Source organism: Mesoplodon bidens (assembly GCF_964165515.1).
Source record: "Mesoplodon bidens genome assembly, chromosome: 2".
NCBI classification, from domain to species: Eukaryota; Metazoa; Chordata; class Mammalia; order Artiodactyla; family Ziphiidae; genus Mesoplodon; species Mesoplodon bidens.
This window is the reverse complement of record NC_138177.1, coordinates 186,701,161-186,715,127: the sequence shown is the minus strand read 5'-3', so window position 1 is coordinate 186,715,127 and position 13,967 is coordinate 186,701,161. Positions and strand designations below refer to the sequence as shown.

Sequence of the window (13,967 nt, the reverse complement as noted above, 5' to 3'; positions counted from 1 at the left end):
CCTTGAGTCCAGAGGAAAGACACGAGACAAAGTGAGAACGAGGTCGTTGTAGAAAACCCCTCAGTCCGTGACAAAGGATGTCGCATGTAGGGGTGGGAAGAGCCACACCCCTGCCACCCGCTGTGGGAAAGGGGGGGGATGGGTGGGGCTGCGGGGCACGAGGGCCTGCGTGGCCAGCCACACGGCCTCGGGACATCCGCACCCAGCCAGGGCTGAGGCCCCAGGCCAGAGCCCCCCAAGCACCCAAGAAGCCCAGCCCGGGTGCTGGGGTCACTAAGTGAGGTACGCGGGTTGATCCCCTGGATGGGCGGCCCCTTCTGCCCTCGCCACGTGCTGGTGGCCAGCCACCAGCCCCGGGGCCTAGTGGAGGGGTTCCGGGGGTGTGGGAGGGCCCCTAGTAGCAGGTCAGTGTTCTTGGGCAGTAAAGTGGGGGCACAAGGTGACACAGGCCCTGAGGGCAGAGTGGGGCACCAAGCGGCGTGGGCCCCAGGGATAGAGGGGCACGAGGTGACACGGGCCTGGGGGAGCAGAGAGGGGCACGAGGCGACGTGGGGCCTTGAGAGTGGTTTGTGACACGAGCAACCCAGGCCCCCTAGGGAGGGGTCACCCGAAGACACAGGGTCCCTGGGTGAGGTGATGCAGCACCTCCCGGGGGAGACATGGAGCTTCAGGAGACTCAGTGCCGGGGTCCTGCTCCGGGCCGTGGGGGTCAGGGCAGCTCCGAGGTGGGTGGAGCAGGCAGTGAGGCTCCAGGAGCTCCGGGGCTCTCAGGAAATGGGCCGGTGGGGTCCCGCCAAGGCTCGGCCACCCTAGCTCTCATCCAGGTGGAGGCTGATGAACTCCTGGATGCACCTGCGGTACTGGAGCTCGGTGGGGCTGCTGCCAGCCAGGGGGCCCGGCTGGCCGGGGGCCGCCTCAGCCTCACGCATCTCCTCGGCCATGCGCGCCAGACGGAGACTGGAGGAGGGAGGGCCTCGTGAGGCGCTTCCACCCGCCGCCCACTTCCCGCCGCGCCCCCCCCCCGCCGCCCCCGTGCTGTGCTCACAGCGTGACGATGTCTGCATTGGCCTCCTGAACTGCTATGCTCAGTGGGTCCTGCTGCGTGTGGTCCAAGGCATGCTGGTCCGCCCCCCGCTTCAAGAACAGGCAGACCTGGCTGAGGGCGGAGGGGCAGGTCGGGGCGGGCCCTGGCAGGTGACCCGGGCCCAAGGGGGGCGAGGGGGGGTGGGGGGAGAGGGGGCAAGGGGCCGGCCCTCCCACGACTTACCCGGTGCGGCCCAGGAGCGTGGCATGGTGCAGGGGCGCCCGGCCTCGGCTGTCTCTTTGGTTCACGTCCGCTCCGTTTTGCAGGAGGAATTCACAGATGATCAAGGAACCCTGGGGGGTGGGTGGGGGGTGGGCTCAGACCAAGCGGAGCCACAGAAATGGCCCTTTGCAGGGCCCCTGCCCCCCACCCCCATACGCCCCAACCCCACCCCGACGCCACCCTGGGCGCCCCAGCAGGACCAAGCCCGGTCCTCAGCGGAGGGCAAGGGACCCGCCTGCGCGCCGTGGAGGGGTGCGACCCCGCACCCACTTACCCCCAGCACGGCCTGCACCAGCGGTGTCTTGCCCTCGTCCTCCGCGTCAGCCCAGTTGACCTCGGCTCCTTGCGCCAGAGCCGCAGCCAGTGCGGGGAGGTCTCGAGCGCGCGCCGCGCGGTGCGCCAGTAGCCCGGGGTGCAGCTCGCGCACGTCCGCCAGGCCCCAGGCCTCCGCCTCTCCATCTGCCTCGCCACTGGACTCCTCCGACTCGGCACCCTCTGTGAGGAGGGGGAGGTCAGGGCCGCTGACCCGGCCCGCGGTGGGGGACAGGTGGCCCGGGACTGGGGAGCTGCGCACCCACCCTCCTCAGTGACGCGGTCCACCACGGAGCCCACGCCGAAGGCCAGGACATCCGAGCTGCCGTCGGAGCTGCCCCCTAAGCCGCTGTCACTGCTCAGACCTGCAGGGTCCGCAAGCAGAGGAGGTCCTGAGCGCTTCTGCCTCCTCCGACAGCCCTGGGGGAAGGCTGGCACCCCACCCACCCTCCGGGGGATGCTGGGGGGTGAGGCAGAGGGGAGCCCTGCCCAGGATGGGAGGAAAGGGGAGAGAATCAAGTAACAGCTTGAGGGAGCCAGGATCGCCAGTCCCCCAGGAGCACAGCCACAGGTGGAAGTCCGCCCTCTCAGGTCAGCCCTAGCTGTGGCCAGTGCAGGCGGGGCGGTCACCGCCCAGAGGTGGGGTCTTTGCCAAGCCCCAGACACAGCCCCAGGCCACAGCGAGCGAACTTGGCCCTGCTCACCCGAGGGCAGGCCTCACAGATGAGACCAGGCTGAGGGATGGTGAGACGGCGCCCTCTGCTGCCCGAGGGGACCTCCATCACCCCAGCAGCCCGACCAGTTCTTGGCCCCAACCTACGCCTTCTGCCCACGTGCCCCAGGCCAGTGGGTGCCGACAGACGGTTAACGGGGAGAGCGCTGACTTGTAGCATTTGCCCCCCGACCTCCAGAAGGGGTTGGGGAGGATGCACACAGCGGTCTCTCGGGATCTGGTCCGGCCCCCAGCAGGCACGTGCACACGTGCATGGGCACACGCCCACGCATATACACACACACGTATGCCCGTGCACTCACAGGCATTCACCTGTGTGCACAGTCGCGCCCTTACACACACATTCCTGTGTGCACACAGCACACGCGCCCACGTCACTCCTGAGGGTCATGGCCCCAGCCTCCAAGCCAGCGGCCAAATTACCCCCGGCCCCTCGAGACACTATCCCAGCCTCAGCCCTGCTTGACCTCCAAACTCTCCCAATCCCCAGACCAGTCCCTCCTGCGAGGAAAGCCCGTCCCTCCGGTCCCTGAGCGAGTGGCCGCGGCTGTCCCGCACTCATCCGCCCTCCGGGCGAGCGGGCCTGGCCCCTGCCCTGCTGCTCCTGCTGAGCAGGGGTGTGTGGGGGGGGTGGGCAGCAGGGGACTTACTGCGTGGACCGGCTGCAGCAGCCCCCGCGTCAAAGTAGGAGAAGAGGGAGTCCAGCTCATCCGGGCAGAAGAGGGAGTCCCTGCGGAACCTGGGCTCTGTGGAGCCTGCAGGGCGGGAACCAGGCCGCGGTGGGCGGTGGGCAGAGCTTGGGGTGCCCGTGAGCCCTGCCCACCCCTCCTGCCACCCCCCCACCCCGGCCTCCCTGGGATCCAGGGTCTGGAGGCTCACGTCCTGCCCAGGCCTGTGAGCTGGGGCGCCCCTGCCAGCCCCTCCCACCTGAGCACAGAGCAGCCACAGAGGGCGGGACGGGCTCCATCCGGATTTTGCTGCGGCGGGTGGTGTGCGCACGGGGGGAGCTGTGGTGGCGCTGGCACTTCTGCGCCCGCCAGCGCCGTGGGGCCTCCCGGGCCGGTGCCGAGGGCGGCCTCCGCACGAACTTCTTTTCCACGTATTTGTCCTTGATCCAGGCCTCCTTGTCCTGCCTGGACCAGGACCAGACGTGAGGCTGCACTCGTGGGCCGGGGGTCCCCTGGCCCCGCCCAGGCTGCCCCCCACCTCACCTGGGGCTGCCGGCCGTGGGCTTCCTGCTGCCCGGCCCCTCACACTGGGCCTCGTAGATCTGGTTCACGGTGCTGTTTCCCAGCTCACACATCAGCTGGCAGGAGAGGGTGGTGTGGGCATCAGCCCAGCTCACCGAACGCCCCCCCAAGCTTGCAGACCTGGCTCCCGCCCCCCGCCCCCAGCCGCCAAGCGGCCTGTGATGGCCCCCCACACCTTCAGCAGCTCCGGCTCCCACGAGTCCAGGGTCAGGGACCGCACCTTGGAACAGTGGACGCCCAGGCTCCTGGATGGTGAGGCAGGGGGAGGGGAGTCAGGGCACGCCGCGGCCCCCACGCCCCACCTGCCACCCGAGGGTCCCACCTGTGGATGCCCGAGCACTCGATGCAGAGCAGCACGCCCAGGTTGATGCTGGCCCAGCGCGGGTCCGGCCGCCCGCAGTCGCCGCACTGGCCGTTCCCGGCCACGTGCTGCACGCGCCGCAGCGCGCTCTCGCCCTTGACGCTGCGTTCCCGGGAGTCTGTGGCAGAGTCGATGCTGCTGGTGGACGGGGACGCCGTGCGGTCCAGCCTCTGGAGACAGGGTGAGGGGTCGCTCAGCCCTATGGGAGCTCCAGCCCCAGTCTGCCCAGCGGAGCCCCTCCTCCTCCCCAGACGCAGGTGCCGGCACAGGCCGAGGTCCCTGAGGCCCGAGCCTGCGCCCGCACGTGTGCACACACTCATGTGCGCGTACACACAATGCACACGCGTGCTTGCGTGTGGCCTGCGGGAGCTGTGCACGCGTGTGCAGGGCGCTGGAGGGCCCACCTCGCTGTAGCAGCTGTCGGGGCTCTCCCGGTAGGCGGATGCGATGCTGGCTTGCACAGCCTGAACCCACGCCTGCCGTAGCTTCTCCGAGTCGGCCTGCAGCATGCAGCTCCTGTGGGGAGGGGGCCGTCAGGCCGGGCGGGCAGGGGCTCCCTCCGCACCCGCCCTGGGCTGGGCCTCCTCACTTGGTGGGCGACACGACCTCAAAGCAGAACCTCCGCTCAATGTCCTCGCAGGGCTTCACAGAGCAGAGCCGGAGGTCGTCCACCACCACGGTCAGCACGTCCTGCGGGCGGCACCGCCGTGGCCCGTGCACTCAGCACCCAGCCCTGCCCCGCACCGACCGCCCATCCACTGCTCCACTCAAGAGACACGGACCGGCTGAGACTTGAGTGGCCTCTGTCCCTGGCCACTCGGGCCTTGGGGCCCATCAGCGTCCTCAGCCCTGTGAGGCCCCCCACCAATTGCCCACCCCAAGGCCCTGGGCGTTGCTGCCTGGGCCCAGCGCACCTTGAGCTTCTTCTGGTAGACCAGCTGGCTGTTCTGGATGGAGAACCAGCGCCTGGGCAGGGGGATGGGCCAGGAGGGGTCAGGCCAGGCCGGCCCCACGTCTGCCCTGCACCCCCTGAGGAAGGGCCCTCCCTTACCGGTTCCACGTCTTGAAGGCGTTGCTGGCCCTCTTGAAGAGGTAGCCCTCCATCACCACACCACTGGGAGCGTCCACGTCAAACTCCACCTTGGGCTCATCGTAGGAGAAGTCCTGGGGGTGGTCGGAGCCCGGCCCCCAGTGAGCACCCACCCGCGGCTGCGGGGACACTGCCGCCCTCTCGGGCTGCCCCAGAGGCAAGGTGGAGGGGGGGTCTTCACAGCCGCTTCCTGACCTGAAACCCCGTGGGGGCAGATGCCTCCCGTCACAGCTGGGGGCCCGGAGAGCTCCAGCCCCCACCCCCCAGCCTGGCAGAGCAGCAGGCTCTGGGATCAGGAAGGAAGCTGTCCCCCATTCATGTCGCCAGCTGGGCTGCTCTGACCAGCCTGACAGAGCTCCATTCACGCGGGCTGGGGAGACACTGAGCGTTGTCCTGGGTGCCCGGCAGTGGGAGAGGAGGCCCAGCCACCTGCTCCCCTGGCTGAGTGGGGGCGGGAAGGGACAGCTGCAGCTGCCCCCGTAGGGGACGCAGGGGACGCGGTCCCAGCTCAGCCACCTCCGCTGGAGCGGGCCGCGCGCGCTGGGAGCTGCGCCGGGGCCGTGGAGGTGTCCTTGGTGCTGAAACGCCGCGGGGCGGGAAGGGCAGAGGCCCTGCCCACCGGGGCCCCCTCCCCCCAGGGTGGGCGCCCACTCACCTGCAGCAGCGTCTGAGGGCGAGAGCAGGAGAGGCGGGAGGAGGGAGAGAACCAGTGAGTGCAGCCCTGCCCCCGCCCTGCCGGCTGGGGACTCCCGCCGCCCCGCAGCCCGTCTCTGCCCCGGGCCGCGCCAGGCCAGCTGTGGCCGGCCAGACGAGGCCGCAGTAGGATCCCCGTCCCAGCTGCAGCCCCAGCGTCTGTGGGCTGAGGGGGCTGGCGCTGGTGTCTAAGTGACCGTTCCACTGTGCTGAGACCCTGAGGGTGGGGACCCCCGCCTCTGACTGCAGTTCAAAGACAGATCAGAGTCAGCCTGAGAGTGGGTGGGCCTGGGGAGGGACGGGGCGCGTGTCTGTGCGCTGGGCCCCCCAGGTCCTCGCGTGGAGCGGGGTGGGGGGCGGTAGACCCGGGGCCCCTCGGGGCGCGGCCAGGGCTGCAGGGCCTCACCCGCTGCTGGATGGCCGCGTGCTTGCGCTCCATCTCCCGCTTTTCCACTGCCGAGTCGATCACCAGCTGGTCCAGCTGTGGGGAAGGGCACAGAGAGGGACGTGGACCCCCTCCCCTGACCAGCTGGCCCCGGGGCCCCCTCCCCAAAGGCTCACCTCAGCCGCCAGCTTCTTCATGTAGGGGTCCAGCTGGTGCAGCAGGCTGTAGCCCTGCTGGAAGAAGCTGTACTGGGCGTGCATGAAGGACAGCATCTGGGGGGTGGGGGGCATGCAGGTGAGGCCCCGCCCCAGTGGCAGTGGCTGGGGCCCCAGCTTTTGCACCCACACCCAGCACGCCTGCGGCACGTGCCTATACTTGAGGGCAACCCCTCCCCCTCATCCAGCACTCACAGAATCCAAAATCTCAAACTTCTTCTTGGCCTGGAGAACGTTGATCTGCCAGGGGAGGAGTGAACAGGTGAAGGGGAGTCAGGGCCAAGGTTGGGCCACGACCTGGACCTCGCCACACTGTCCACTCAGGGTGCTGTGGTCCCCCGAGACCTCCAGCTCATCTTCGGCTCCCCTGAACTGGTGCCCATCCATGCTCTCATGGTCGCAGTTCAGGACACTGGGCCCCTCCCATAGGCAACGCCACAGATTCTCTCCCTTTTGCTCCAAGTCCCTCCAAGCCCTGCCTCAGCAAGGCCTTCGAGGCCTCCGCCCCCTGCAGCCCACAGCCCTGGCTTGTCCCTGGCCTATCCCCACCTCAGGCCTGTGCATGGGCATCCGCCCCCCATGTCCGTTCCCAAGCATCTCAAGTTTTCTCAAGCCACAGGGGCCCCTCCAGACACCAGCCCCCTGTCTGCAGGGACACAGGAACGCCCAGGGGCTGACCTGGAGCACATAGTCCAGCGCCAGGTGGCGGAAGCACTTCCGGGCGAGGACCAGGGCACCCGCGGCCTCCTCCGCCTCGTGGGGCCGGTGCCTCGGGGCCTGGGCGTTCCTTGCCAGGGACAGCTCCATGTCCTCCCGGACCCTGTCGAACTGCTTCTTAGTCTCCTTGAACTTGCGCACGTCTCTGGAGGCCGGTGGGCGTCACGTCAGGGGGTCCGAAGGGGGTGTACACAGGGTCTCCCAGCTCTAGGAAATGCCCTCCCTGCTCCCAGCCCCTCTGTGCTCCAGAGCCTCCTGCCCCGCTCCCGCCCCCGCCAGCCACCGGTCCCTGCGTCTTCCTCCTCAGGCCCCTCCCCCTTCACAACCTCACTCCCAGGATTGGTCCAGCCTGGGGGGACCCCCAGCCTCAGCCCGGACTCCAGACTCTCCACTCGGGGGGTCCCCAGCTGTACACACAGCACTGAGCCGAGACCCTGCCAAGGCCCCCGGACCCCCCCCAGATCAAGCGTAGCTGCGTCTGCTCCCCCTTCCAGCGTGGGTGTCACCCTGACACCTCCCGGGGCCGGGAGAGGCCAGGCCTCCCTTGGGGCCACTCACTCTTTGACGAAGTTGTGGAGCTGTTGCCGCACAGACCTCTGGGCCTGGTCAAACAGGATCTGGGGGCAAAGGAGGGTGCAGGTGTCAGGCGTCTGTCCCCACATGACCCCAGAGGCCAGGCCCCTGTCCCCTCAGGTGAGAACCAGGGAAAGGCCCGTCCGGCCCCACCCTCACAGAGCCAGCCTCACAGGGTCACAGCCCCCAGGCCTGGGTTGGCGGCCAGAGGCGACAGCTGTGACCACCTGCCCGTCCCCCCAACCTGGCTCTCAGCCGGACTAGAAGCCATCGCTGTCCCAGATGGACCCCCTCCTATGGTCCACCCCACATCAGCCCGGACAGGGCAGGCGCACACAGAGTCCCGAGGGACACCCATCGCCCAGGCCTTGGGAGGCCACCTGGGGGATGCCCAGCCCTGCAGTAAGAGGGATGGAGATGCAGCCGGAGCTCCCAAATCTGGCCTGGGGGCAGGGTGGGGCCTCCCTGCAGCACTGGCTGCACCCAGAATCAGACCCCTCAACGCAGAGAGAGCGCTGGGGCCTAACCAGGAACAGACAGACAGACACATGGGGGCAGGACAACAAGCCATCCGCCGCTGGTTTATTTCTGAACTTCCCCTACAGGGGATGGGCCCCTTGTTTAGTCTGGGGCTCTGGTTTCCAGGCCACGGTCTGACCACCCACGTGTGCCTCGGTCTGTTCTGTGTGTCCACAGTGGGGGCCCTGAGGGGCTCAAGGTCACGCAGACCCAGTCCGGGTAGCAGCGGGGTTGGGAGTCATACGATAGCTGTGGGGTCAGCCTGGGAGATACTTCTGTCGCCTGGCCCATGACCCCTGCCGGGTGGCCCTGGATGACCCTCTAAGGCCTTGCCCACCCCAAGCCCCCACTGCCCTCAGCCCCGGGCAGGGTCGAGGTGCCTCCCAGCTGGCTGTCCGACCCTCACCTGGGACACAGCAGTGTCTCAGTGATGTGCCCCCCACCCCCAGCCAGACTGCAGGAGCAGAAACGTGGCCTCCCCCACCGCCCGCCCCTGCCAGCTCAGCTCTAGCGCATGGAGCCAGCCCAGAGCCTTCCAGGCTGGGCGGGGCCTGCAGGGAGCCCGCAGGGGTGGGGGCGGGGGCTGCCTGGGATCGGGGTGGATGGGACAACCGATCATGAAGTCAGGTGGGTGGGCCCTGCCCTCTCCTCCCCTCCGCCCCCCCATCGCCCCCCACTCCCCCGCCCCCCAGCCAGGGCTCACCATGTGGTAGGTGACCATCTCCTGCAGGCTGTCTCCGAACCTCTGCAGACATTCCTGGGGGCAGGGTGGGTGGGTGGGGGAAGACCCTTGCTCAGATGGGACGGCTGTGCCCCCAGTGTCCGGCACCTCCCACCCACAGGCCGCAGAGCGGCCCCCGCAGCCCAGCGCAGATGCCCACCTGCTCCCAAGGCCAGGGCACCCTGAGGGGCTGCCTGCCCTTGCCCACCCCTGACTAGAGGTCAGAGGTCAGCTGCCCCCTCACCGAGATGACGGTGTCGCCCTGGCACTGCTGGGACAGGTCACGGACGCCACTCACGAAGAGCCTGTTGGTGGTGACGTAGGCCTTGCCAGCCTCGATCACGCCGCTGCACAGCTTCACCAGCTGCGGACAGGACGACGGATGGGGCAACACTCACACCACCAAGAGGCCAGGCCACACGGGCAGGGACCCGGACAGGGCAGCCGGAATTCAGCTCAGGGTCCGTCAGTGCCCAGGACACAGCTGCCCCCGAGCAGCCCCGGGGGGGAAGGGAAGGCCACTGCCCGCCCGCCTGCCCACCCTCCTGAGCCCACCTGGAGCTGGGGGACAGCTTGGCGTGCCCCAGGTCTCAGTTCCAGGGTGGGAGGTGGGAGCGGGGGAGGGAAGCCGGGAGCAGGGAACCCAGGGCCGGGGGAGCGTGGGGCCCTGGCAAAGGGTCAGCAGGGCCAGCCGGCGAGGGGCTCAGGGGCGCCGCCCCTCCTTCCTCCCTCTGGCTTTGAAGCCGGTGCCCTCCTCCCGCTCCTGCCTGTGCCCTTGGCCCCTAACTCAGGCACCTGGAGGCAGAGCCCCCTGGCAGCTGCCCCCGCGCCCTGCCAAGGCCCCCCACCCTGCTTGGCTTGGCGGGAGGAGACCCGGCAGACACAGGTGTGTGTGGGGGATGTACACCCCGGTATGGGTGTGACAGGCTGGTGATGGACAGGCCCACGTGCTGTGCACACGCACACTCGCGCTCACACTGGTGGCCGTGGGTGAGCTGGGCCAGGGCCGCGCGGGGGGCAGGGAGAGTAGCCCCGGGCCCTCCGTGTGCCCCCAGGTCCCCCTCACCTTGTCCAGTTTGGCCTCGATCTCAACCACGTCCGTTTCCACCTCGTCGATAGTTGCCCTGCGACAGGGACAGGGTGGCTGGAGCCCCGCTCGCAGCGAGCCTCCCCCACCGACTCGGCTCGGCCTCGTCTCCCGGGCACCTCCCCAAAGGGGTCAGCAGTGGGAAGGGGCTACTCTGCCGATGGCCACTGGCTCTCCTGCAGGCCCACCTGCCTCCACGCGCCCCTCAAACAGACCAGGAGGTGGAGGCTGGCGGTGAGGGGGGATGGAAGAGGGAGGTGGGGAGGGGGCAGGACTGGGACCGTGACTCCAGAGCCGCAGAGCCACCAGGGCCCACTGCCACCCCAGGCAGATAGAGCCCAGTTGGCTGTGACGCCCCCATCTGGGGTCTGTGGACGGGGTGGGGGGGTGCGGGAAGGGGGTGGTCAGACAGGTCCCTAGCACAGAGGGAGGGGCCGGGGCCCCGTGGAGGTGCACATGCAGGGCTTTGCTGGTCACCCGCCCTGGCCCAGGCCCTGCACCTCTCCAGGGCTCAGGGTTGACTGTGAACCCCATCTGGACCCCCTCACCCCTCAGCTTCTGCTGCAGCCCACCCTGGCCTGGGGCTGGCAGGCCCCAGGGCAGACCTGTCTCAGCAGCTCTGTGGCCCCCTGAGACGCCTGCAGAGGCGTGCCCCTACCTCCTGCCTACTCCCCAAGCTCAGAATACCAAGTAGGCCCTGTCTGCCTGGCAGGAGCAGTGGGCCAGACCCTGGAGGAGCCCACTCCCACGGGGGCGGCCTGCCAATGGGGCTGCCTTGGGGAGGGAAGAGTTAATGTCTGACATCACCAGAGAAGCCAGTGGACAGAGAATCCCGGAAGGCAAGGCGAGAGGCAGATGGATCAGGCACGTGACACCCCCCAACACTCCGGGAACAGGAAATAGGGAAATAGGGCCAGGATCCTGCCCTCCCCACCCCACTCAGCTGGCGAGCTGGGCCCATCTGGCCTTCTGGGGACCAGGGACAACAGGGAAGGAGCTCCGGCCAGAGGCAGGGCCAGGGCCAGGGCAGGGCCAGGCAGAGAGAAGGCTGTCCAGGTCTAGCGGCCCCTCGCTGGCCCCTCGCTGCCCCCGCAGCTGGCAGAGGAGGGGCATGTTCCAGGGTTTCCCAGGCCTGGGGGGAGGGACTTAGTCCCTCACGCGGGGTGCAGCTCGGGATGCCCTCAATTAGGATGTATGGGGTGAGTGCCAGGCTGCCCCGTCAGGGACCTTGGACCGTCGTCCCACCACCCTCCTCCTCTCTGAGCAGCCCCTATCCCTTCCCCACGGGCTGAGGGGCATCTGAGTTCCAGAGAAGGAAGGGGTCAAAGGGGACGTCTGCTTGGACCCGTGGTAGCCCACGGCCCGCAGGTGTCCCCCCCTGAGACTGCAGGACCCTGACGGCTGCTGTAGCCTCCCCCTCCCCCTCACCTGCCGAGGGTCCCAGAGAAGGGAAGGACCACCCACCCAGAAGACGGGGACGCGGCTCCTGGAGGCCCAGCCACCCCAACTGTCCTGGCCAGCTGCGTGGAGAGCTGTCACCCTTGGGCCGGGATGGGGGGTTGGTCCCTAGAGAGCTGGTGAGGGTGGGATGCACCAGAGGCTGACAAGTGTGCTCATGGGGACAAGGTGGGCGCTCAGCAGAGAGTCCGTCCCGGGGGCCCCACGCCCCTCAGGTCTCTCCTCCCCACCCCCATGGACCAAGGCCTCCTCTCCTGCTCTCCCTCCAGGATTTCCTCAACAGCTTGGACGCTGGGGAAGAGGGTGAGGCCAGCTCCCCCACCAGAGCCATGACTCAGCGCCTGAAGCCCCACCCAGGGGAGGGGGCACCAAGAACAAGGGGTGGGCAGCACCCCGCCGGTCTGAGAGAGTCTGGACCCCTCCAGCCACGTGCATCCGGGGCTGTGGGGCTCCCCCAGGCCAAGAGCGCGTAGGCAGGGTCCCCCTTCCCAGGGCTGGGGCTCCGCATCGCTGATCACACTCTCCTGTCTGGCCCCGCCCTAACCCCCTGCCCCCAGGCTGGCCTCCAGGAAGTCCAGGTTACATGCTCAGCGGCGCTGACAAGGGGACCCCAGAAAAGCCTCAAAAGCCATCACATCTCAGCCCAACCAAAACCCACCCAGTGCAGCTTCTGTGGCCCAAGGTCGGGGGATCTCCTTGGACCTCAGCCCGGGCTTGGCTGGGCACGAGATCTCAAAGGAAACCTGGCAAAGCCCAGGCGCTGCTGCACCCACTGCCACACCGTGGGTGCCACCGGCGAGCAGGCTGGTGTGGGAGGGAAGGCCTGGAGGTGAATGGGGTGCCAGTGGCCCTGATCCAACTGGACAAGCTGGGCCTGGGCCCCACCGCGACGGGGAGGAGGAGCACGAGGCTCCGCAGCCGGGGGCCAGGGTGATGCTGCGGTGCTTCGGCCAGGACCAGGTCCCCAGCTGAGGCCCTGGCTACACCTCCGCCCGCCGCCTGGGCCGTGCTGGGGGCCCAGGATCACGGGTGCCGAGTCGCTTAAACCCCCTCCCTCAAGCAGTCAGGAACAGAAAATGGGAGAACACAGAGGGTGGCCCGCAGCACTCTGCCCAGGACCTGGGGCCACTCTCTGGTCCGACCCCTACCCCTCATCCAGCCTTCCTTGGCCTTTGTTGCTGACCCCTTGTGTGGCGGTTGGGCAAGGGGCTGGCTCTAGGGAGTCAGGGGTAAGGGCACTGATGCTGAGGCCCACCAGACACCCACACACAGGCCCTCTGGCTAACACACCCCAAAGACCCAGCGCACGCGCGCGCACACACACGCACGGCCAAGTGCGAGTGTGCAGAGGCATGGCAGATATGCACACATGCCATCAAACGTGCATGCACGCAGCAGCGCAACGCACACGCAGACGGGTGTACTTGTGGATACGTGTATAAACATGTACCCCGCGCTGAGATCCACACAGGAACAAACTAACGTATGCTTACTGCCTAAACTCACACTTTTATGATACACACCCACTATGCATCTGTATTCACACCCAGAGGTGACACATGCACACGTGTGTGTGCACCCAGCACTAGTCTGGACGCACGCATCAAGCAGCCAGTCCAGGGGTGCAGCTCACCCACACATTCACGTCCAAGGTCTGGCACCTCAAGGGAGGGTGCAGGGGGGCAGAACTCACACGTGTGCACCCGAACACGAGCACAAGCATGAGCACCTGACACACGGGAGGTGCCCCGTTAAAGCAGATGCGCGCGCACCATGAACGTGTCCACACGGATAAGCCCGCCTGCACTCCCAGGAAGGTCTAAAAGCACAAACCCAGGCCCGGCCACAGCGCAGAACCTCCACCAGTCCCTGGAACCCAGTCTGCTCTGTCAGCCCCCACCGCGCCAGGTGCCTAGGTCACTCCTGCCAAGCAGCCGCCCGAGGCCCTAACCGAGGCTCCAGCTGCCTGCCCCCTTGACTGCTCTGGGCACGAGGACCAAGACAGATTCCATGGGCAGAAGCCCCACGCACCCAGACGACCCTGGCCACAGCCAGGCTGCAGCGCCGGGCTAGGTCTCAGCCCTGTGCAGCTGGCCAGCACGAAGGTGCAGACACAAAGCGGGGCGGACACTCCCACGGAGAGGTGGCCGCGCCGGCGGCCGCCCCGCCCCACGCGCGCACCCTCCGCGCGCGGCGACCAGCACAAGGGGCATCTTTTGTTCCGGGCTCTCGGGCCGGGGCGCTGCGGGCTTTGTACAAGACGTGTCCTCCTGCTCTCGCCTCCGGCCCCGGCGCCGGGCACAAAGGTGGCACCGGCGCCCCCGCCCGCGCCCATCCCCCGGCGGCCCCGGGTGCCCTGAGGGGCGGCGACCCCGCGGATCACAAAGGGCCGCGCCGCGCCCCGGGGGCGCACCTGAAGCGTGGCGAGTCCTTGATGCACTCCTCGAACTCCACCGTCATGGCTGCGGCGGCGCGAGGCGCTCACTGGCAGGAGGACCGCGGCGCCCCGAGCGGCATCCCCAGCCGGCCCGCCCGCCCGCGCCGCGC

At 68.4% G+C, this 13,967-nt stretch overlaps 1 protein-coding gene across 1 annotated transcript; it reads right to left on the bottom strand.

Annotated features, from left to right (window-relative positions):
• Positions 1 to 27: 27 nt before the first annotated feature.
• ACAP3 (ArfGAP with coiled-coil, ankyrin repeat and PH domains 3) lies at positions 28 to 13,962 on the bottom strand. Its single transcript, XM_081256072.1, is given in 26 exon segments — positions 28 to 957; positions 1,046 to 1,156; positions 1,268 to 1,377; positions 1,581 to 1,801; positions 1,885 to 1,983; positions 3,002 to 3,106; positions 3,279 to 3,484; positions 3,563 to 3,657; positions 3,777 to 3,846; positions 3,924 to 4,132; positions 4,367 to 4,478; positions 4,552 to 4,652; positions 4,877 to 4,928; positions 5,014 to 5,390; positions 5,392 to 5,589; positions 5,592 to 5,677; positions 5,680 to 5,719; positions 6,152 to 6,226; positions 6,307 to 6,402; positions 6,541 to 6,585; positions 7,024 to 7,207; positions 7,621 to 7,679; positions 8,858 to 8,911; positions 9,120 to 9,239; positions 9,942 to 9,999; positions 13,834 to 13,962. Coding segments are annotated over 26 exon segments (3,078 nt in total). The 5' UTR covers positions 13,881 to 13,962; the 3' UTR covers positions 28 to 809.
• Positions 13,963 to 13,967: the final 5 nt, after the last annotated feature.